Here is a 24,055-nt window from a genome sequence, read left to right on the forward strand (position 1 = left end):
GCCTTGTAAAATTATGACCGTGAAAATATATAAAACTAAGTTAATAGGTAATTTAGGAACGTAAAATTAATTAAACATCTTCCTAAAAGGCTTCCTTAAGAGCACAAATATTTAGCAATAAGATCGAAAAGTAGGGTAAAGAAGAAATATAAAAAAATACCTAAATATATATAAATAGATAAAAATGTTCTCTACGTGTGTCTAGAAGAAATAAAAAAATAAGAGAAACTTCTTTATATATATAAAAAAGTTTTGCGCGTGTATTTCGATACGAGCAGCTATTATAAGAAAGAGATATAAAATAAGTTATTGGTAGACAGAGACAGAGTAGATAGAGACAATATGAAATTGAACAGTTACGTGATTTTCACACGAAGTAACAATTATCTGATTACGGTGTATCCATGCATTTTGATTGAAATGTATATCTAACTAAACAGCCATTTGCTTTTGCGGTCTCTCATATAAATAATTGACTTCCTCGTCCATTTTCAACTTTGGTATTTTAATGATAGCTAATAATAGTCGGCAGTATTTACGAACAATATTTACCGCAATACACGTTAGCGTGACCTTGAATTCATAAACTCATTAATGTCGAACGAATAATTGTTTCGATAATAATTTGAATTTAATTTCGGAACGATTTCGATAATTTGATATTTTTTAATTTACCAAAAAGGTTATAAGTCGAATCTAATACATATTTTTACTTTAAGCTGATTGAATATCTACTTGTTGACATTGCACTTTAGCCCGGTCAATCTAGACATTCGAAGTTACGTAAATTAGCAATAAGTTTCAATTTTTATCTGAGGTAATTTTGCGATAAAACTTACTGTTTTCCTGAAAATCGCGAAAAACCATTTTTTTTTCGGGATTTTCGACCTATTAACCTCAAATTAAAAAAAATCCAGGTACCGGAATGATTCGGAACTTCTGAATATTATTTTTAATGATGTTTTGAACAAGTGAAAGCATATATATATATCGAAATCAGTAATTAGATGTTTTTATAGCTTTTCGAGTATGATATTTCACTTGGAAATACTTCTATCGAAGAATCACTCTAATTTAAATATTGTAATATAATATTCTCTAAGCAACAACTGAATAGTATAGGTAACAGTCGTCTAGTTATAGTCGCGAATACGATGGTAGCCCTAACAAACGGTTGGCTGGATATATTGTTATATTCCCAATGAATATTGTTAAATATTTATCATAAAAGGTAGAAATTAATATAATTTAAAAGATATATATATATGGAATTATTCGAATATAATTTGAAAGATATATAAACTACATATGGATTAAAAAACTTCTTAAAAAGCGAGTTAAACGAGTCATTTCTACATATAATATTTTATTGTTTCCTATGCCACTATATATAATTGTATATATATTTCTAACAGTATTTAAAACGGGATATTTACCATGTTTTTTATTTTTATTTGGTGGAGCTCGATATTTCGACGTTATCTACGAATGTCTTGTTCACGAGACTGACGTTTGCGGGTAGACGTTGACGGCATTAGAAGTGTCCATGTCGGACTACCTCCTTTCTCGTACGTTTGCTGCGTAAACACTGGTTACCACTACCACTGTCACTTTCACCCCCTTTTTAAATACTGTTAGTAATAAAAATAACCATGTTAATTTAAAATATTGTATATATATTTGTTCATGTTGGCTCGTAAAGGCATTTTTGAATCGTCAGGTTATAGTGTTGAATTGAATGTTAAACTACCACCGGTTCGGAAAGATTCTACCGAGAAGAAACGGTAAGAAATATAGTTTTAATAGGTTAAAATTTATATATGATTCTTTTAATTATTTTTTGAAAAAAGAGATTTTCCTTTGGACATTTAACTACACTTCTGATGCAGAGTGGCCTGTTCGAGACAGGGTTTTTTCTTATCTTTTATTATCTAGTCAAACTAACTCAAAGGCATAAAATTAGTCTGCAATTCCATTAAAGGATTAACGTTTTTATATTACACGCCAATCAACCTTTGTGCCGTTTTTGTGGGAGTTGAAATTCTTTGGATTTTAGAGCCACATTTAGGTGTATCAAAAGAATATATATTAAGATATGTGTGTTGTGTTACAGAAGCGTTTATTTTGGGATTATTAGGGATTTGGGATGGCCTGTGGATGAGCCGAGATGGCCCAGTGGTTAGAACGCGTGCATCTTAACCGATGATTTCGGGTTCAAACCCAGGCAGGCACCACTGAATTTTCATGTGCTTAATTTGTGTTTAAAATTCATCTCGTGCTCGGCGGTGAAGGAAAACATCGTGAGGAAACCTGCATGTGTCTAATTTCAACGAAATTCTGCCACATATGTATTCCACCAACCCGCATTGGAGCAGCGTGGTGGAATATGCTCCACACCTTCTCCTCAAACGGGAGAGGAGGCCTTAGCCCAGCAGTGGGAAATTTACAGGCTGATTATGTTTTTTTATGTTTATTAGGGATTTGGGAAAAAAGGAACCTATATAAAAACACTTAATTGTACGCCTGTCTGTCCATTTTATCCGAAGAACGCGTAAAGGTTTAAAGTCAAAATAAATACCAAATACCGAATTCTATGGTCATTCTATGGTCACATATAATTCTATGGACAATATAATAAACAAAATATATGGCTTATTATGTCGCACATCAATCATACCGAAACCTTTTCTTCTGTTCTCTCTTCTTCTGTTCTTTCTGTTTATCTAGAATCCTGTAATTTAGCAAGAAGCAAAAGGATATGAAGAAATCCCAAAAACCGGTAAATCTGACAGTATTATGTGGTGTTACGGAAACCTCAACGCGCGAGTCCGACTCGCACTTACCCGGTTATTTTCATATGGACTCCAAAAAAGAAGGAATTTAGTTGCTTTAGATATCAATATGATTTATATATATATATGTATGTATAATATGAATTGTTTGTATGACGCTTTTGTTGAATGCACGCAATTGAATAGGTTAAGTTCACTATATTTTAAGTATTCCAGAATGAAGATGGTAAAGTAAAGATCCCAGTATTATGGAATTTATAATAAATTAATACAATTACCAAACGTAAAATGCTATTAGAGTGTTGTTCTTAAAATGATTTGTTTATGAAATTCTCCTTAAATATTTGTTAAAATTATAGTTTTATGAAAAATAAATAAAACATTACAATTTTTTTTAAAGCCTTTTAAAGTGTTATTTAATTCAATACATTTAAAAACATAATTAGAAATGTGAAAAGAGCGAACGCGTGAAAGTGAAAAGCATCTCATTGGCTGGGCAGAGTATGTTGCCTTTGCCTTTGAGAGTGAGCAGGCATCCCATTGGCTGGGCAGAGTATGTCACCTTTGAGAGCGAGCAAGACAGAGAACTAGATAGGCTGTCTAGGATATGGATGGCAGTCTTCATTGTTATTTGTAAAATGTATTTTAAAAAACACTAAACGTTTTTTTATCACTAGATCAATAATAAATTAATTTAATTAAAAAAATAGTATTTTTTTTATTGATTACATTGTGTTATTTATTAGATAAAAACTGTAATATTTTACTATGAAACTTTATTTACAGTTGTGGTGGTATGCGCGAACCCGAATATTGTACGCGAGATAATGCTGGCAGCTGAGGATCTGAACATGGTTTCCTCTGGAGAATACGTCTTCTTCAACATCGAACTGTTTTCTAAGTAAGTATTTTAACTACATATGTCCATAATAACCATAATAAAATTTAAATTTATCGTAATATTTTTCTATAGCTTGGCGTCAGCTTCGTCCAAAGAACCCTGGAAAGTTGAAGGGGATACAGACGAAAGAAATGAGCGAGCGAGACGGGCGTATAGTGCTGTCCTTACCGTTACAAGTCCTGCACCAGAGAAAAAAGAATATTTAGAATTTTCTGATCAGGTACATTTACAATTTCATTGTTTGAATACAATAATAGGTGTTTAGGTCGTAATTTGTCACCAACGGCTTTGGATATCAGCAAATTAGCTCAAATATTTTCTGAAAATATGTTGCTATAATAATTTTTCCCTAATACGTAAATATACTGTAAGTTTAGCAGTAAATACACGGTGAAAAAAATATTCCAATGTCAGCGTTATCCTTAAATTTATTCAACCAGAAATAAAGTTTTGTTTCAGTGTTGTGTTTCAGTGTAAAATTGAATTTGTCATGTTTTAGATCTTGTGATTAGTGATGATCAAATCATACACTGTGTATATACTAATTACATAGTTTGTGCACAAAGGAACGAAGGTTCCAGACAACTTACTATCGTCTAAGTTCCTGTTGCTCCTGCGTTCAGGAAGTAAACGCAACTTTCAAGTTTGCGTTTACTTCCTGAACTAGATTCACTATATAAGTATTATCCCCTGCAAAACATCATCCAGTTCCGAACAAAGTTCAATTAACATTTTATTCATTATTCATTTTAACGATTCCTTTGAAGGGACGTGATTTAGATTCTTAATAAAGGTCTTTGAAAGTCTGAACTTTAAAATTATTAAAGCATTAAAATCTTACAATATCTAATTAATAATCGTCTAGAAACTCAAAACTGACCTACAATTTTTAATTAAACGTCAGTTTTCCAGCTAAAAATAAACATTTCTGAAATTATATCTGATGAATGATTATCCACCCACGTGCTTTAACTTTTAAATAAAATATTTTTTAAAGAAAACCTTTTTCAAAGGGAAAGGAAATAATAATTGATCTAAATACGGTGAATAATTATAATTTAAACATCGTTCTAAGATTATTATTTATATATTTTATATCAAGCGCGCGTTCTACGCCATTTTTCGTGGAACAATTTAAAACAATCAGAAAAAATTGTTATTTTTTTAAGATAGATAGGTAGACGAAAATGAGCCAACTAAAGTTAAGTGGTCGTCACCGCCCTTAGACAATGGCACTGTAAGAAATAGTAATCGCCATCAGCCTTGGGAACTAAGATGTTCTGTCCCTTATTTTTTTCCGGTTTTATTCATACGTATTCCAAGGTTAAACCATATAGCCGAGGTATTTATTTCGCCTTTTTATATACTTAATTTTTTATAGCTAATATATTTTTTATTTATAGGTCAAAGAACTAGCAGAAACAAAGTACAACTATACATTCGGCAAAGGCGAAGTTGTATCCACATTCGTAGCTGCGTTCTACGATGCTGTGCTCCTTTACGCGTTGGCGCTTAACGATACTTTGAGACAGGCCAATGACCCCAGGGGACAATTGGATGGAGCGGCGGTCATCAGAAACATGTGGAATAGAACATTTCAAGGTTTGTCGAATCTAATGAACATACATGTCTAGATAGCTAGGTCCATTTGATATAACACGACACCTCAAACGAACTTTGAGATCAGAGAAGTGAGCCTCACATATAGCGAACTGATAATATATAGGCATGTATACACTTTCGAAAGAGATGAATTGTCAACAAATTATTCACCATAATTCTATCACTAAGCAATAATAACTTGTATTAATGGGACTTAGTCCAAAATGATGAATGAACACTAACTTGACAGGACAAATTAATTAGCCAAAATTCGGTTTATTAGTAACCAATCAACACTTCTATAATTCTCATCTGATCTGATCATGTTACCAAATTATTGTATTTTTATCTGAACTATAGACTTGCAAAGTTTTAAATCTATTCTACAATTAGGAGTAGATTAAAATTGTTTACAACATATCTTTGTTGGAAACATGCGAAGGAATCTGAAAAGTGTATAACAATAAAAACGTGTTCACATTTCTAATTAAGAATTGGAGGCAGCTACAATTCGCCCTTTTATAAATTTTCTTTTATATTTTCATCTGTCTTGTTTTCAAGCCTGATATTAATGCGATTGTTTGCGACTTTAAGGAGACAAGTATAGTACGTGGTTCCATTACAAATTTGTAATTTTTTATTTGGTTTTCCTTTAATTTTATGTAACGCGACCTTTGTTTTCATAATAAAATCATCATTCATCACTTGTGTAGGATATATAGGTTTTATTGAGTTGCATTAAACTCAAAATATTTAATATGTCTTTGTCTATTTGATATAGAGGCTTTGACTCCAATATGTTATTAATAATAATCGGAGATATTATTAATTAAAACATTAAGTGTTCAAAAGACATCTTATTAAATCGTTTGTCCAGATTTACTATTAACATAAAGTTTAAATTTGGAACGAAGAAGTAGCAGTGCGTTCTTTATAAAATAATTACAACGGGTGCATTGATAGTTAGGAGACGAGACGGGTATTATATTATATAAGTATTAGACGTGTTATAATTTTAAAATTTAATATATCAATCATTCATCATATGTTTTACCTTCAAGCAGAAATATTTTGTAATACTATGATCAAGTTTGATTATGTGCGAGCCGAAGTACAGCCATTTGGGACACGCCATTTAAGATCTCATGGTCGACTAAGATTTGCAATGCAAATGCAGTAATCCTCTTAAAATACCAAGAATATTACATTGGGGAGCTGAGATGTTCCATTGGATAAAATACGAGAATGTTACCTAATAAGGGTCTGGCACCACTGAGTTTTCAAGTTCTGAATTTGCTCTTTGAAGAAATATGTCTTGCGAAAACCCTTTTGCCTTCTACCTCAAATCGATCCGTACCTAACCCTTGTCTATTAAGATAAAATGTCTTTGCCCAGCAATCACAGTCATAGTCCATTAAATAGCAGCCCAGGGCATTTAAAATGTTAAAAAAAAAATTAATTTTGGGGCTCGTGGCATGTTTTACATAAATCATTTTTGGAGCAATATTGTTATGTGGTTTCTACAATAAAATTCAGCAGATGATATTTGCAATGAACTTTATGCATGATAATGAACGATGAACTTTAGCAATTAATACGATTACATAATTGACTTTTAAAACATTAATATTATATCAGACTAAATATATTTTTTGTTTATTTATAGGCGGGAAGTATAATGTTTTTTTTAAATCCTTATGTTAAAAGTTATGTTATGAAGGGGACGACCAATGAAACGATGGATGTGTGTGAAAGACGATATGGCTGGAAAGAATGTTACTTGTGAGACGACGTCAGACAGAGATGTATGGAAGAAGAAAACATGCTGCGCCGACCCCAAGTAAAATTGGGATTAGGGCAGGAGGATGATGATGACGTTAATTATAATAATTTCGTTGAAAAAAAATATATCTAAGTTTCTCGTATGTTCTTTTCGGTAGAATTGACATTTAAAACCGGTGGCAAATTTAAATTTAATTTTATTTAATTCTGTAACGACGATTCAAAATATATAATAAGAGATAAGTTATTTTGAATAAACTAGATTGTGTACTTAGACTAAGACCAAGAATATTCTGATAGTATATAAATATGTCGTCGTAAATTCTCTATTGACAAGAATCAAACTGATATCGCGATGTTGCTATCTATATTTGGCGCTTTACGATCAATAAAAAATGTATTCGTCAAATAACATAAACAAAATATATATAAAATTCTTCGAAGGATTAATTTGGTAAAGTTTTAATGATATTGTTTTATTGAAACCGTGATACGAATTGGAAAATGAATAACAACAGTAGTACCTAAATTAAAGATTAAGATTGCCGATTATTCTCAGTAGAATTTAAGTTTTCAAACGATAGTAGCGTTACTTTAAGTTTCTATTGTAAAATTTCGATACAAATCGTGTACAAGTTTATTGTTAAAATACGTTTCAATGGATTGTATGCGTAATATGAAAGATGATTTAGTTGATTTGAAGTTGACGGTATTACAATAATGATAATTATGATATTAAAACAGTAAAATTTCAATACTAGATCTAGTAGCAGACATTTTTAATGAATTGTTCATTTCTTTTTAATTGAACGAAAAGGCAGACGAGAGATATTTCTGGTTGTAGGCTCAAAAACTCCAATGAGACTGATATATTGGCACGGTACCAAATCTTGCTAATCACCGATAACTATCTAAACGAGCTTGAATTAAATAACCAAACACAAATCTGAATTGTTTTTTTGGTGTCATCATCTCTGACCTTATATTCCATTTTTGAATATATATTTTTTTCGAACTGCCGAATAGTTTAAACGATCATCAAAATTTGTTTTTAGTTCGAACGTTGGTATTGATCAGGAATAGACTCTGTATTATACATTCTGTTTCGACAACCTACTGTTGAATACATCTACTAAATTTATAGACGTGAAAGAGTATATTCAAGACAGAAACGGGCGATAAATAAGCGGCTCAGAAAGTAACAGGGCGTAAATATTCCACAAATATTCCACAACGAGGACTTAATTTATGAACAAGGTTTTGGGGATTATTTCATCAACTGAGTAGGAGCGCGTTGGTTGATATACATTTGTCGGAATGACTTTGAACACATGCGTATTATCTCACGGTGATTCCCCAATAAAGTTATTTTAAGTTTCATATAAAAATTCGTTTTACGAAGGAAAGGTAAATTCTATTTTGAGTGCGAATTTCTTTTATATAATTATAATTAATACACTGATGGTAAGTGGTCACCACCATCAGACATTGGCGCTATAATAAATATTAACCATTCCTTACACCTATCTCGAAAATTGACTGTTTATTCGTTGTGCAGTTACACTGGCTCACTCTCTTTAAACTGGAACACAATAATAAGGATTAACTACCAGTTCGATGGTAGAATAACTAATGAGTGGGTACCGACTTAGATGTGCTTGCTCACCAGCAAGTACCACTTATAATATAATGCTTAAAAATTAACATATTATCGTCGTAATAGTTCTTAAATGTATTCTTAAATCCACTGGGCGAAATACTTCTCTCCTCTTAAACAAAAGGTATTCCATCATTCATCCGATTAATGTAATTTTCTTACGATGTTTTCTTGCTTGTCTGTATTTGAATTCGTGATATCCGATTGAGAACCTTGTCGTCTCCATGTCCATTGTTTCTTTCTTTCATTTTTTTTAAATAAGATTAATTAATTTTGTTTTGTCTATTTAATGTTTCATTGTAAAATATTCGTCTCTCAAATAAATTTTATTTTATTCGTATTCTCTGTTAGTAACATCCTAATTAATTAAAATATACTTCAATTAAATAGGCTTTTACAGGCACATTTGACGCGCCATTCGAAAGTACTTGGTGGACTTTGTGCAATAGTTTGTGCACGTATTCTCCCGCCAAATAGCAATGATTATTATTGTTGTGTTTCGGTTTCAAGGGCGAGTGAGCCAATTTACAGGCACTAGGGATATAGATTTTAGTCATAAAATTTGGTTGCGCATTGGTGATTTGAGGAATGATTAATATTTCTTAACCCGTGAGGAGGCGCGCCCTGAAAATATACACGATGAGGCGCGCGCGAGCAAAATGCTCACATTGCTTCAAATAAGATTTTTTAATTAACTATTGATAAATCTTATACATTTAATAACATCAAAATAAATAAAAGACATGTAGTTTACTATATAAAGAGTTTAATTATCATTAGTTAACAAAAAATGCAGTATTATGCTTAAACAAAAATTGTTAATCAACTTTGCCTTAACTTTGGGTTAATTAACAAAAATAATCTAAAAGAGCAAATTCAAACAAAAAAATAAGAACTTTTTATTCTTCCATGTCATGTTGAGTAATGTTACTCTCGTAACATAACGTGCTCAGTGCAGAGTAATTTTTTGCACAAAGTACAGGCTTTTTTAGAGCGTCTGTTTTTCCTCCTGGGACATAGTTCGCAAAAACCGCTCGTTCTAGCCCCAATTTCGGCATTGGGTAGTGGTACAAATCTTTTCATTATAAAATTCAGATCTGATGACATATTTTGCATACAAATTCTTCATGAAATATGTGGCTTTACTAACTCAAGAGCCACATTTTTTAGAAATATACGTCTAGGAATTAGGTTATCTGTATTTGCTTTACATATTATTTGCGCATTGATCCCAGCTATATTCAAAATGGAAAAAAATAATCGCATTGGCCACCTAGCAGTGATTCTTGCAACGGAATAGTCTTCTTTCTTTTGATCTATATCCACACCGCCTTTTGTAGAATTGTAAAATATCACCATTTCTGGTGTAGCTTCAATACCAGTCTCTTGATCGATATTGTCGTCATCATGAAGTGGTTTATTTGCAATATAAACCCTAAACTTACAGCGGCCACGGAACGACTCCAACATTTCGTCGATGGTACAGTACTCTCCCAGTATATAGTTGGCAGTACAATGTCCAACAAAGCTTTCAAATATTTCTCGGATAGGAGCCAGATTATCTAATTGCTTTCTTTCGTGTCGGGTATTCATATCATCAAACCTCAACACTCTCAATAAAAATAAAAAGCGTTTTATGGACATGGTTGCTTTAAAAAAATCACACGCTGTACCATCATCAAGCCACATTTCTTTTACATTTAGATGACTTATTTTTTTCAATCCAGCCATATATAAACAAACCAATTAATGCTTTAATTTCAACTAAATCTGTTTTTTTACAATCTGTTTCTCGAGAAATTTTTTCATGTATATATTTATGTAAGAAACAATTTTTTCAAACATTGGAATAGATTGCAAGGGTGTCGTGACGTTTTTAGCTACTTGTTTGACCCCGGGTAAATGTGTTACTATATCGCAGCTCCTACATACGTAAAGGCTTATGGACAAGCCATTTTATAGTCTTATCTTTTCCTGTATAATATGGTATCCTACCTCTTGGTTCTTGCATTCCGTCATTCTCCAGTTCTACTGAGGACTGTTAAGTATCGTCGTCGTGGAGGCCTTTTATTACTGGACCGTCACTTTCAGCATCATCAGCACGATTCACGCCTATATCCTCAAGATCTAATGGCTCTTCTTCCTCCGATTCAAGGTCTCCTAGCCAACTTAGAATTTGAGCCTCCCGTTGATCATTCATCTTGACTTTTTATACTAAAAACAATTGACAGATTTATTAACAATATTTTTACTGGGATAAATTACATAAATATGCATAAAAAACAAAATACACCTTAAAATAAATTTTATTACTAACAAAAAAAATACTTACGTGGATAGGCGCGCGATGAGCGAAATGCCGCGCTGCACGATGCGATGCACACAAACACCTTGCTGCGCGGACGCTGCGGCACTGAGTGGCGCGCGAATAGCGTCAGCCGAGAGGGGATGGAATGTTGGGAAGGTACTGAGAAGCTCGTAGTGCTTGAGGGTTTCTAACATAGATAATAATCGCAATAATATTTTGCGTGAGCAAAATGCTCATAGCGCGCCTTCTCACGGGTTAAAGTATCAATGTCTATGGACCGTGGTGACCACTTATCATCCAGGTATTTGCCAGTCCGTCCACATATATTATGACAAAGAAATTAAAATTTTAAATCCTTACCAGTTCGAGAACAATAGTTATGACGTGATAAAATATATGTTTTCAATATTTAAAAACGATTTGAATGAGCTACCACTGGTTGGAATCGTCATGTTATTTCCACTGAACTATTACGCGTACTTAATATATTATTTATTTCCAGGCATAACTGGGGAAGTAATAATCAACAGTAATGGCGACCGCGTGGCGTCGTATTCTCTTCTGGATATGAACCCGAATACCAGCAAGTTTGAGGTCAGTATTTTTTTATATTTCAACGTATGTGTATGCAAATATATTTTATATGAAGGGTGTTAGGAAAAAACAACGAATTTGGTTGAATAATTTAGGATCGTATTATGCAACATTCCGTACCTACACACCATAAGGAAAATAAAAGTATACATCATATTTTAAATAAACCAGATGGACTTATTGTAAAATATTACCTGTATTTTATATTTTATACTAATTGATTGCCACTATTCTAACTAAAATTATAATTATTTGAGAGGAATGTGCAATACACAAATCAAATCAAATTCCTTTATTCAATATAGAAGCATTACACTTACTTACTGATTGTCATGTTAAACACTACTAAACTAATGTCTAGTTTAAGGATACTAAGTTACGAAAATAATTGTAAACTCATTAAAATATAAAAAAAAACATTAAGATTATATTTAGGTCAGATACACTAATATTTTTTTAATGTAAGGTTTTTTTGTGTAGAGTATCAGTTGTGTGTACTATCCGTAGAAGGGCAATGTGTGTCTGTTAGTCGTATCCCAAATGTCAAGTTTACAGGAACCAAACAATAACCCATGTAAATACATAGGCTTAATATTAATAATAAAAGTGCGTTTGATTGTATTCCCGGTCGTAATTAGTTTTGACCGAGAAGGAATCTGTCTGTAACATGTACACTCTCGTATGGTATGATTTTGTTTACGAAGTTCCGACTGGATTTCTTTAGCATCATAATTGTCTCGCTTAGTTCGGATATAGAAGTCCAAACGCAGAGGAAATAGTGTTATTACGAACACGTGCATTGGGTGTCAATATCTAATAATATCAGGATGATCTTCAATATAAATAAGTCTAAACTATTACATATATAAAACGATTTGAAATTAGAAACGATTTTTGTAAAAGTATATGCTTATTCAGAAAGAAACTACAATCTTCAAATTTAAACAATTGACGTATTTAAAGAGCGTTTAATTTTAACAATGACAAGTATTTACGTTACTATAAGTTTATTATACTCAAACTCAAACTCAAATTCCTTTATTCAATATAGAAGCATTACACTTATTTATTGATAGTCAAATTAAACACTGCCACCGGTTCGGAAAAGGAAACACCCTGACCTGAGAAGAACCGGCGAAAGAAACTCAGCGGGTGTATTTTTTTTTTTTGTCAATCTAATTAAGTACATATATTTTATATGAATAGAAACAGCCAGGAGGCGATCGTTTCATTCCCAAGGTGTGTCACAATTATGTTGGTTTCTTCACGATGTTTTCCTTCACCGCCGAGCACGAGATGAATTATAAACACAAGTTAGCGCATGAAAATTCAGTGGTGCCTGTCTGGGTTTGAACACACAATGATCGGTTAAGATGCACGCGTTCTAAACACTAGGCCATCTCGGCAATGGGGTCATCAATCAATATTGGACTAATTCAATAGAAATACCAGCCATTAATATATTAACCTATTGATGCCTAGTAAAAGTGATACCAATACGCTCCTCATGTAACGCTCTCTTTGTCTTATCGGATTGATTAGTTTTGACCGTAGATATATTCTCCGAACAAAATTACGGCAATTATCGTCCCCCTCATATCACTCTCATCAGAAAAGGTAGTCTCGACGGTAAATGAAGATGAAAAATAAATGAGCCAATGAGGCTTAGCGGAGAAAATGTCTTGTTCCTAATTGGTTGTGTGTTCAAACAGGATGGAATTGTCGTTAGTTTAAGCGATAGGTTTTTTTGTATTAATTTTACCTGTATGATGTGGGGATGTACAGATAATTGTCTATATACTGGATGAAAACCCAGCTTCGCTCGGGTAAAATATATAAAAAAATATGTTTTATCCTTTACTAAACTTCCATCTATAATTTAATATGGATAAGTTTCCATCGAGTCTACCGTACCGTCACACGAATTTTTCGGAACACACTCTTTGAACGCAACCGTAAACGTCAAAGATGGCCGCCCGTTGAACAGTCATGTCATTGAATTTTATGGATTTAATATCGAAATATCTCGATTATACGAATTTTGCGGATATATGTTGTCGACTAAAAAAAATAATCTTTTGTATGTATAATTGCGGATAGGCTTCGATCGGGTCTATCGTAAACCTGCAGAAAATTATTAATATAGATAGATTGTTTTTATCTTCAATAAGCTTTATCTATTTATGTTTTGAAGGAAAAAAAGGAACCCTTTAGTTCACTTCGTTGTCCGATTACCCACCTGTCTGTCAGTCCGTTAAGTCCATTTTCCTCAGGTACACGTAGAGGTATAAAGTTGAAATCTGCGAGTCCCTTGAAGCTGAGAAAATATCAAACGTCTTAAGTCTAGGCAATCAAAAGATATGTCCGTTTATGACTCGTTTCCCTTACATACGCAAAGGGATCAAAACCTATAGGGTGTTAGTCGTTGACCTAGAATCATAAAAATTGAAAAGAAGCATTATCAAGTAGAGGAAAAATTTCTAAAAGCGTATATATTTCAGTTGTGTGGTGCTATGGAACTCACAGTGTGCGAGTCCAACTAGCAATTGCTCGGTTTTTTAACAAAAAAATTAAATTATTTTACAGGCAAAGAATAAAAACCTTCAACATTCACGATGTATGTTATCTATAACATACATTATATTTTTCGGGTTTTAACCGCGATCTTATTTCTTTATTTAGTTTCTCTGGACGCTACGACGGGTTTTCACGTCGATCCGTCTAAGTCACGTGACCACAGCATTTCGAATAAAATGTATGAAATGCAGAAAGCAAGCCTTTTATATATTTCATCCTCAACCGCTCGTAAAGGAATATAGAAAATATTTCCTCTATCAGTTATTTTAGTAACACGTTAATATATAAATATGTATAATAACAGATCAAATTAAAATACGTTTTATTTATATAAGCTTCGTGTACTTCTGATATTAGAAGATTACATTAAAAAATTTAAACTAAACACTGCTTAGGAATGTAGTAGAACCGGCAACGAATTAAGTAGTTAGTCTTAACCGACAATTAATTAAGGTAATTAATAAAACACCAGTACCCCATAATATATTATATTACACGGGATTATCAACATTACCACACTACCTTTAGACCTTGGGCTGCTACTGAGAATTTTTCAACAGAAACACCAAGCAACCTTTGATCTGGCCGATCTGTGGCTTCAACCTAGAACTTCAGGATCTGCGATATGTCAAGCAATTAGAGCGATGAGAAACCATTAATTTTATACACATAATATATGTATATAAATAACTCATAATTTTATTTTAGAAGTGTTTTTATTAACTAACATTAATATTCAGCTTGAAGTCTATATTATATGAAATAAATTATTATAAATATGTTTTTACAATTCGTGACAACCCTATTATTAAATAGATTATCTAACAACAACATACTCTAATGCATTGTATCAAAGTGCAATTTCACTTAAAGGGGATGTAACGGCTTTCTTTAGGGCCAAAGTTGAACACGGTATAATTTATTTCATTGTTCTAGGTAGAATCATAGCGTAATCAGCATAGTACATAACGCACTAGGGATAGGTTAAAGCGGAAATTTCGTTTGGAGTTTTAATTCGATGTTAAAAGAATCTCGAAACTTCCCGAATGTTCCGAGTACCAAATTCGGGTCGGGTAAAATCGCGGGTCAAAGATCAAATAGGTTATTTACGAATGTTTGCGATTAACAGCTAGCGTCTTTTTTAAATAGCTGAAATTTAATTAAATATTAAGATAAATGTATAATATCGCTGATATTCATGAGTATAGTATAATAGGTTTTAAATTTTTCTAATTTTAAAGCCGGATCAAACATTTTATGTAAGTTAAAATATAACCGAAGGCACATGTTTGTAATAAAAAGAAGTTAAAATATACAGAGTATGAAATCGGATTATGTAAAACTAATGTAAATATGGTTTTAAAAAAGTCGATAAAACAAGAACAATATTTTGTAGTTATAAGTAGTAAATGACACTTTTGAAATATATATATAAAAAAATAAACTACAGAGTAATGTAACTTCCGATTAAAACGTATAGGGACATAATCTTGTGTAATTTTTTCGGAGGACGAAAATAAACCGGATTGCGAAATTTTAAAGTCGTTCCAGTTTATTAAATTTATTTTTATACCTTATTGCATAACAAAAATTGAACAGAAGGTGAGCTCAACGACTACATTCTCAACCAGACAGCCTCAAAACGTGCACGAAAGGTTGTTATACTTAAAAGTTAAAGGCTGTTAAAAATGAAAGTAAAATAAAAATATTCAATAGTATTTTGATTCTGATTGCATCAGAGTTATTCAAATGTTTTCCTGTAACCATATAAGTTCATCAATCTTGTAGCTTTATAAGGCTACAGTCAGAGTCCCGAGTTTCAATCCCAAGTCGGGATAATACCCACTCAACATATATTCATTTGCCAAACGGTACTACTCGGAATTATTGTGTTTCAGTTCGAAAGGAATGCTTTCGTAACTTCAGACACAAGAAACATAAAATCTTAGTTCCAAGGTTGGTGGCGTATTGGTGAAGTAAGGAATGAAATATGTAATAGTATAAATTTTAGTTTATATATCTAGTAATAATTCTTATTTATATTTGTATATATATACATCGATAAATCATATGTTAAAATAATGTAAATGAAAAAGCCTTTTGGGGTTCGTAACAACATTTGCCCCTAATACTGTCGTACCCTCAAAATGAGTCTGAATATGTAACGAAAACTTAACATACAAAAGATCTTTTTTCGTCACGAATCCGTAATGCAAAAGGTCTGATGAATTTCTAAGATAAGGTATGATTAATCCCTGTAAAAAGGGTCCTCTGTACGGTTTAACAAGGGCTAATATTGTCAAAAGATATCCTTTACACATGTTACCTTTTGATGTCGCAACGAATATATTACAGAGATTATGTGTATACATTTACTGTAATTTCTGAGGATTCTGTCAATGTTATTATGAATTTATTAACTGTATGGCTTAAAAAACCGAAATCAAATAACGACGTAATATTTTCATATTAAAACTAGTCACTTTTCCCAGCTACAAACGTCTGGGATAATCATGTTTGGAAAGAAAGGTTTTTAGTGAAAAACAAACATATAACGAGTAAAAAAACTTATAATTTGCTGCGTGTCCTTGGGTGTCAAGTATCAGACGGGCATCAAAGGCATATTCTTCTTGATAATATGTTTTTTTATTGATTTGAAATTGGTGGAAAGATTGGAAAATGAGCTACCTGATGGTAAATAGTGATCATTATCACTACATAAGCAGCCTGTAAATTTCCCACTGCTGGGCTAAGGCTTCCTCTCCATTTGAGGAGAAGGTATGGAGCAATTTCCACCACGCTGCTCCAATGCGGGTTGGTGGAATACACATGTGGCAGAATTTCGTTGAAATTAGACACATGCAGGTTTCCTCACGATGTTTTCCTTCACCGCCGAGCACGAGATGAATTATAAACACAAATTAAGCACATGAAAATTCAGTGGTGCTTGCCTGGATTTGAACTCGAAATCATCGGTTAAGATGCACGTGTTCTAACCACTGGGCCATCTCGGCTACTTCATTATCACTACCAAGCGTCAATAAATTGTAATAATCCTGTACATCACCAATGCGCCTCCAACCTTGGGAACTATGATGTTATATCCTTAGTGCCTGTAGTTACACTAGCTTACTCAATCTTCAAAGCGAAATACAAGTATTAAGCACCGATTTCTGTACAGGGGTAGTTTATGCGAGTGGATACTACCTAAACTGATGAGCTTGTTCAACTCAGTACCAAAAATATTACTCAGTGAATTTGTTTCCCGTCAAGAGTATACGGATTCAGACTCTATGAGTTTCATCCGTTCCTCGTAATTTGAGATAAGGCTCTATTATATTTCAATAAAACGATACTGTTAACGAAATTTCCGAATAATAGCTACCCATGCGAAGCTAATAACAACTCCATAATTATGGGGCTTATAAAATGGACATGAAAATGACACATTAATATTTGAGTTATCAACTCATTTAAGCCTCAGGTACGAAGCTGTTTTAATTTCAAGAGCCGTTGACTATGTGGTAAAGTTAATTAACAAAATAATGTTAATTAAGCAGAACGTATTAAGAGACCTTCATCCTTACCTCGTGATGCCATCTTTACTTTGAGTATTTTACCTTAATAATTTACCGCTTGTTTCAAAAATAATTAATATAAAAAATAAACCAATTATGGTTTATCATATATATGATGTCAAACATATAAATATTGCAAGTTAGTGAGCCTTGGAGGTACAATGTGCGATGATGTATATCGTGGCAACGAGAGCATCAAACTGCTTGCCGTTACGGCAGATGTTTCATACAAAAATATGTTAATCCATAGTGGGTATAGACGGACCCGTTTTAACCTCGTTTGCAAAAAATCAAGATGCTGAGCGTTGAGAGTCGACCTTTGGCAGCGGAATAAAAATTTTGACCATTGATTGGGCCATAGGTGAGCCGCCCTGGAAGGTCTCTAAAGAAGTTTTTTGGAGGGTAGGGAGATCGTTAGAAGAGTGCTAGCACAGGTGAATAGATATTAGATGTTTCACAAATATTCATACTCAAAAATTTAAGCTAATCCATAATAACAGTAACAACGAAACTGATGAGTTCTTTTTTAAATGTTACTTTAAAAAAAAACTCAGTTTTATAATATCATATCATGTAAAATCTGTTGATTTCCAACGACGAAACCCTTACCCTATGACAGGCCTCTAGGGAGATACTTTTGGGACATAACTATCGCATTCTGAATCCTGAATTAACTAACAACCCTCCCTCCCCTCTCACAGCTGAGGTCAGAAATTGGCAAAGCATATCTCTAACATTATTAAATCGAAATATCGGTTCGTCCTCGAGAATCTTTCAAGAACTTTTGATTTATAATTGAATTAGTAAATGTTGATACCGAGAAGAAACAAAAGAACTAAAGTGACATAGTTTTATTTGCAACGTCTAATATTATTTGAATGTAGGTTAATATCGTTTATTTGTGTCTAAATGACTCATCGGCTTATAATGATCTCATTAGTGGGGCTTACAAGTGGAGTTTGTAGCTCTTAGCCGGAATAGCACAATTACGTATGAATATGTCTCAGTGACTTATTGATATCAAAGTGTTGCTTAGTAGTTATTTTATATAAATACCTATGATTGAACCTATGATTATTTTGATTTCATTTCTAATCTAAATTCTTATTTAAATGAAATTGTTAATGTCAAATAGTATACATTCGTTCAATTTTTTTACGTTTTTCATTTCTTCATTCCATATTCTTTTTATCTATACATTTGTATCAATGAGTTTATTTTTCCACAGAGTACAAAAGTAAATCTTATCGGATTAAAGGGAACACCAGTGCTAGAAAATGCCAAAATATTAAAAATATAGCTAAAACTTAGTTATGATAGCGGTAGGCGAAGGAGCAAATGGGCCAAATTATGTATTAAGTGGTCACAACAGCCCCTAGGCAATGGTCCTGTAAGAAATGTTAACCATTCCTTGCATCGCCAATGTGCCACCAACCTTGGGAACTAAGATGTTAGGTCCCATGTGCTTGTAGTTACACTGGCCTAGCACGAAACCGTACCATCAAGAAAATCCTACTGGTCTCTTAAAAAATAACAAAAGGCAAACAAATAAAATCAAAATAATATACTGTGTTTAAGTAGGTTCTTCTAAGTTTACTGTCATTTTGCAAGATTAAAATAAATTAAAGTTACCACAAGTTCCAAATCTAGATTTTACTGAGAAGAATTGTCAAGTAGTTTCAAAATTCTTTCGTATTGTTTAATATCAATGCTAGTAATTAAGCCACCGAAGCTCAAATTAATTGGAACATCTTATAATTATTGAGAATAATGATCGGTTTAGATTTTCATTTGAGCACAATCTCAAAGCATTGACCGGTGAATGTCCCATTGCTGGGCTAAGCGCTCCCCTAACTTTAAGCAGAAAGTTTGAAGCGAATTTCACAAGGTTGCTCTTATTCATATTAGTACACATGTGTCAGAATTTCATTGCCATTTGAAACGCAGGTTTCTCCACGATTTTTTCCTTCGTTACCGAGCATGAAATGAATTATTATAAATACAAATTATGTACATGGAAATTCAGTGTTTTTAGGCTTGAACTTAAGCTTAAGATGCACGTGTTAGATTTTTTATAGAGACTTAATATATTATGTCCGGATATTTTAAGAATAATTTCTATTTCTTTATTATTTTATTATATTTTAAGGTTATAAGACAATAAAAGATTATATATGAAACACAAATATTTATTTAGCCATTATAATAGCTGTAGTAAACGTAATATTGTATCAATTAATAATTACAATAAAACCAATTACCTTAATCAAAATATACTTTATTCAAGTAGGCTTTTACAAGCAGCTTTGAATCGTCATTTAACAAACTATTTAAAGTAAAGCTACCACCGATTCGGAATGTAGATTCTACCGAGAAGAACCGGCAAGAAACGCAGTAGTTACTCTTTTTCAATATCCAAAAATACAGTCATGTTAGTTAAATACAATTATACTAACTTTGTATATATAATACTAACTTTGTATATTGATAATTGCAAAAACACAATTCATATATTCATGAATAATTTAACAAGCAATAACAATTATATTATATCACAAAATTATATCGTACCTTAAATGTTAGCAGCAGCTTGCTGGTCCAGGATCAAAGTGAAAAGTAAAAGTCGAAAGTGTTCTGTACCGAGCTTCCATCACTTATATAAGCCTCACTACAAATCACGTGACTCACAATAATGAACAGAAAAGTCAAAGTACCCTCTTATTTAATATCAATGTTATCAGCACAATTCAAAAATAACTTAAATTAAATTATTGTTATTACAGAATTGATTAAAACATACAATACATAGTGTAAGCCTTGTTTATAATTGTCTAATTATTTATATATTTCTTACTTAATCTGACACACGCGTTTAAACAACTAGGCCAACTCAGCACGCTTACATTTATAATTGACCGTGGTCGAGTAGTGTGTACACCAGTTTTCATGGGTACGCCACTCCGAGGTCCCGGGTTCGATTCCCGACCGAGTCGATGTAGAAAAAGTTAATTAGTTTTCTATGATGTCTTGGGTCTGGGTGTATGTGGTACCGTCGTTACTTCTGATTATCCATAACACAAGTGCTTTAGCTACTTTCCTATATATATATACATATATATATACATATATATATATAATTAAATTCATTATAATTTACAAATTTAATGATATTATGAAATTATAATTTGTAAATAGGCTGTGAGCTCCCCTACGTTGTAACTCCGTTCGCAATCATAATACTCTTTGGGATAATTTGACTCAACAAAATATATATTACTCTCAAAACGACGTTACTGGTTTCTTATATAATTATATCATGACCTAATTGTCGACAAGATATCATGAAACATTTTGTACACGTTATTTATATGTTACTGTAAAAGCTCGAACTACGGTAAATCTTAAGATTTTCCAGTAAAACCTAAGATTACAGTAACATATACACAAGTTATTACTAAATACATTTATTATTCAACTTCATTTTTAACCAGTTCAGCTCGACCGATTCTTTTGAAATTTTCAAAGTCCTTTCCTTTCACACGACTACCCAAAAAGAAGTGCAATGCTCTCAGGGTTCATGGATGTATGTATGTGATTCCTTATTTTATTTAATATTTTTTTATCAGTTTTGGACGTATTAACTAGTATTAGAACCATTACATCGTTCAAAGGGACACTGCATGGAAATATATTCAGTCATTCAATCCGATTAGTTAATGGTAGAAATATCTAGTAACTTTTTAGTAGTCTGACCCGGATTTTAAGTTATATTGAAACTATAATTAAACACTAGCACCCGTTTACACTCGAACGTATAATTAACCACATATTCAAAACTTGTAAACCAAACGACATTAGACCGGATTCAACTAGTTTTGTTTTAAGTAGTTTTCTTAATCGCATCGTTGGGTTTGATAGTCTGATATGACTAGGGAAAGATCTAGAACAGTATGATTCCCTTTAACGTGTATTGAGACAAGTCTAACGCAACTGTAATGAGTTTTTTCATAAAATAACTAAACATTTTTTTATATGAACACGACTCAGAATTTTAAAATTGGAACACATCTCTTGTCCATTGGTGGTAGGCTTAGGCCCATCAACCACCAAGCAGCAATACTTTGTCGTGTTCTTGTTTATCGAATACCTGAGGTAGAAGTAATAATTATTGGGGGTATTTGCGATGTAAGGATTTTTTTTTGCTATCGGCGTTACTAGCTAATTTTTGACATTGGTGACCACTTACCATCAGGTTGCCAATTTGACCATCCGCATACCTACACCAAAAAAACAATATCTAAAACCTTTAAGGATAGATTAAAGGAGTGACAATGAAGTAGCAGGATTATACGGCAGACATGACAATATGATCAATACGACGCATGCTTAGAATAGATGCATTTTGCACGTGTATATAAGTATTGTAAGGCAGATCTATTATTATACACAGCCTTTATAAGATGCTTATGTACTACGTCACGTTCATATACGTCTACGTCGTATCGGTGAATACAACACCCTGTATAATACACTTTCATTTCCAGTGAAAGATGTGCGACTTCTTTGACACGAATATAGTTTCAAGGTCAAATTTTAGTAAAAAGTTTTTGATGCAAAAAGATTTTATTTGTTACGTCTCTTTTATTTGCTGCCTGTGTTTTTATTTTTAATTGACTCCAAAATTGGTTGTATGTTTAACTCTTGTAGTTTTATTGTCTATATAGAACAAGACAAAGTCGCTTCGCAGTCCGTACGCTTAGATCTTTTAAACTACGCCACTGCTTTAATTGCGGTTTTGATAAATAAGCAAAGTTTATATGTATAATACGTTCATATTATAGTAGAGAAAAACTGTGAATTTAAACGTTCTTAGTCGGAAAAAAATCATGAAATTTATCTATTTATTTGCGTTCTTTTATACACTTATTGAACCTGTGTGACGGAAGCTAGTCAATGCATAAAATAACTTTTAGCACCGTTTGATAGTTTTTTAAGTCATTATTTCTAGTTTCATATTTTTATTTATTATCACTGTATGAAAATCTACTTTAATTTAACGATTGGTTTATTCCCTTCATTAAACTAATTTTACAAGGATCGGTTTCAGTCCAGCGTCTTCATTATGCTCTGAATGTTATAAAATGGTATCGTTAGTTTGAAACTTATCTGTAGAAATTTCGACTGTTGTATAATTATGAGGTTGAGATGTATATGTTAGCGATAGGCTGTTTGGGTTCGTTTTAATACTATAACAGATTATTGTACCGCTAGTATTACGGTAATGTTGAGCTAGTAATATTTTTTTTATTTTTGTCTTTGCCTTTGGTGTATATATTTATTACCAGACAGCGTCACAATTTAAGTTTGAGCATTATATGTATATATGTGTAATACTGGGAGAGAATATTCGCTATCGTTTTATAATATTTTACTATTATATGATAGATAATTCATATTGTATCTAATAAAATTTGTAACAAGATTTGTTGAATTCCAATCACAATGGCGCCGTTACGCAGTGTTGTGTATATGTTCGTATCGAAACCGCGTCGCAGCCACTCGTGGCATCGGCCTGGCACCGCACCGTAGTCATAACTAAACCCCAATGGACAACGCCAGCTACTCTATAAAAACATTGATTTTAATAAAATTGAGCCTGTATATGTTCCACTGTTGGGGCTCTGCCGACTAAAAGTTTGATATAAAATAAAAAAATAAAGTAAAGCTACCACCGGCTGCAAATGTAGATTGTAAAGAAAAACCGCCAAGAAATATATATATCATACTATGCTATATTGGTAAGCGAAATAGATAATGGGTCACCTGATAAGTGGTCGCGTTTGGCAATAAACATTGGCACTGTAAAATTATTTACAGTCCCTTACATTGCCAATACGACACCAACCTTAGGCTTTAAATTAGACATCTCCCTTATGCCTGTAGTTACAATTAATCAATCTTGAAACCGGAATACAATAATACTGAGTACTGTTGTTTGGCGGTAGAATATACGATGAATGGGTGCCAAGTAACACAAAACCTACTGCCTACAACGTCGACGTGGCTGCGATACAACATACAAGAAGCCTTAATATAGAAGTAAAAATCTAGTAGAATCATGAACTCAACCTGTCATATTTTATATTTTCGATTGACTGAATTAAATCCGTGATATATATTTGAATTCTTTATTTGTTAAAACCATATATATTTTTTTCAAAGTAAAATATTTCCATGAAAAATTTATTGGTTTGTGCTTTTTTT

General features: G+C 32.5%; 1 protein-coding gene across 2 annotated transcripts in view; it reads left to right on the forward strand.

Annotated features, from left to right (window-relative positions):
* Positions 1-24,055, forward strand: part of LOC113403788 (atrial natriuretic peptide receptor 1) — a 291,966-nt gene that overhangs the window by 232,192 nt on the left and 35,719 nt on the right. For both annotated transcript variants that reach the window (XM_064217976.1, XM_064217975.1), the window contains 4 exons: positions 3,579-3,693; positions 3,766-3,913; positions 5,097-5,295; positions 11,545-11,636. In XM_064217976.1, the coding sequence (XP_064074046.1) occupies positions 3,579-3,693; positions 3,766-3,913; positions 5,097-5,295; positions 11,545-11,636 (554 nt within the window). The remainder of the gene's footprint in view (positions 1-3,578; positions 3,694-3,765; positions 3,914-5,096; positions 5,296-11,544; positions 11,637-24,055) is intronic.

The sequence above is a fragment of the Vanessa tameamea genome, chromosome 20 (assembly GCF_037043105.1).
Source record: "Vanessa tameamea isolate UH-Manoa-2023 chromosome 20, ilVanTame1 primary haplotype, whole genome shotgun sequence".
Lineage (NCBI taxonomy): Eukaryota > Metazoa > Arthropoda > Insecta > Lepidoptera > Nymphalidae > Vanessa > Vanessa tameamea.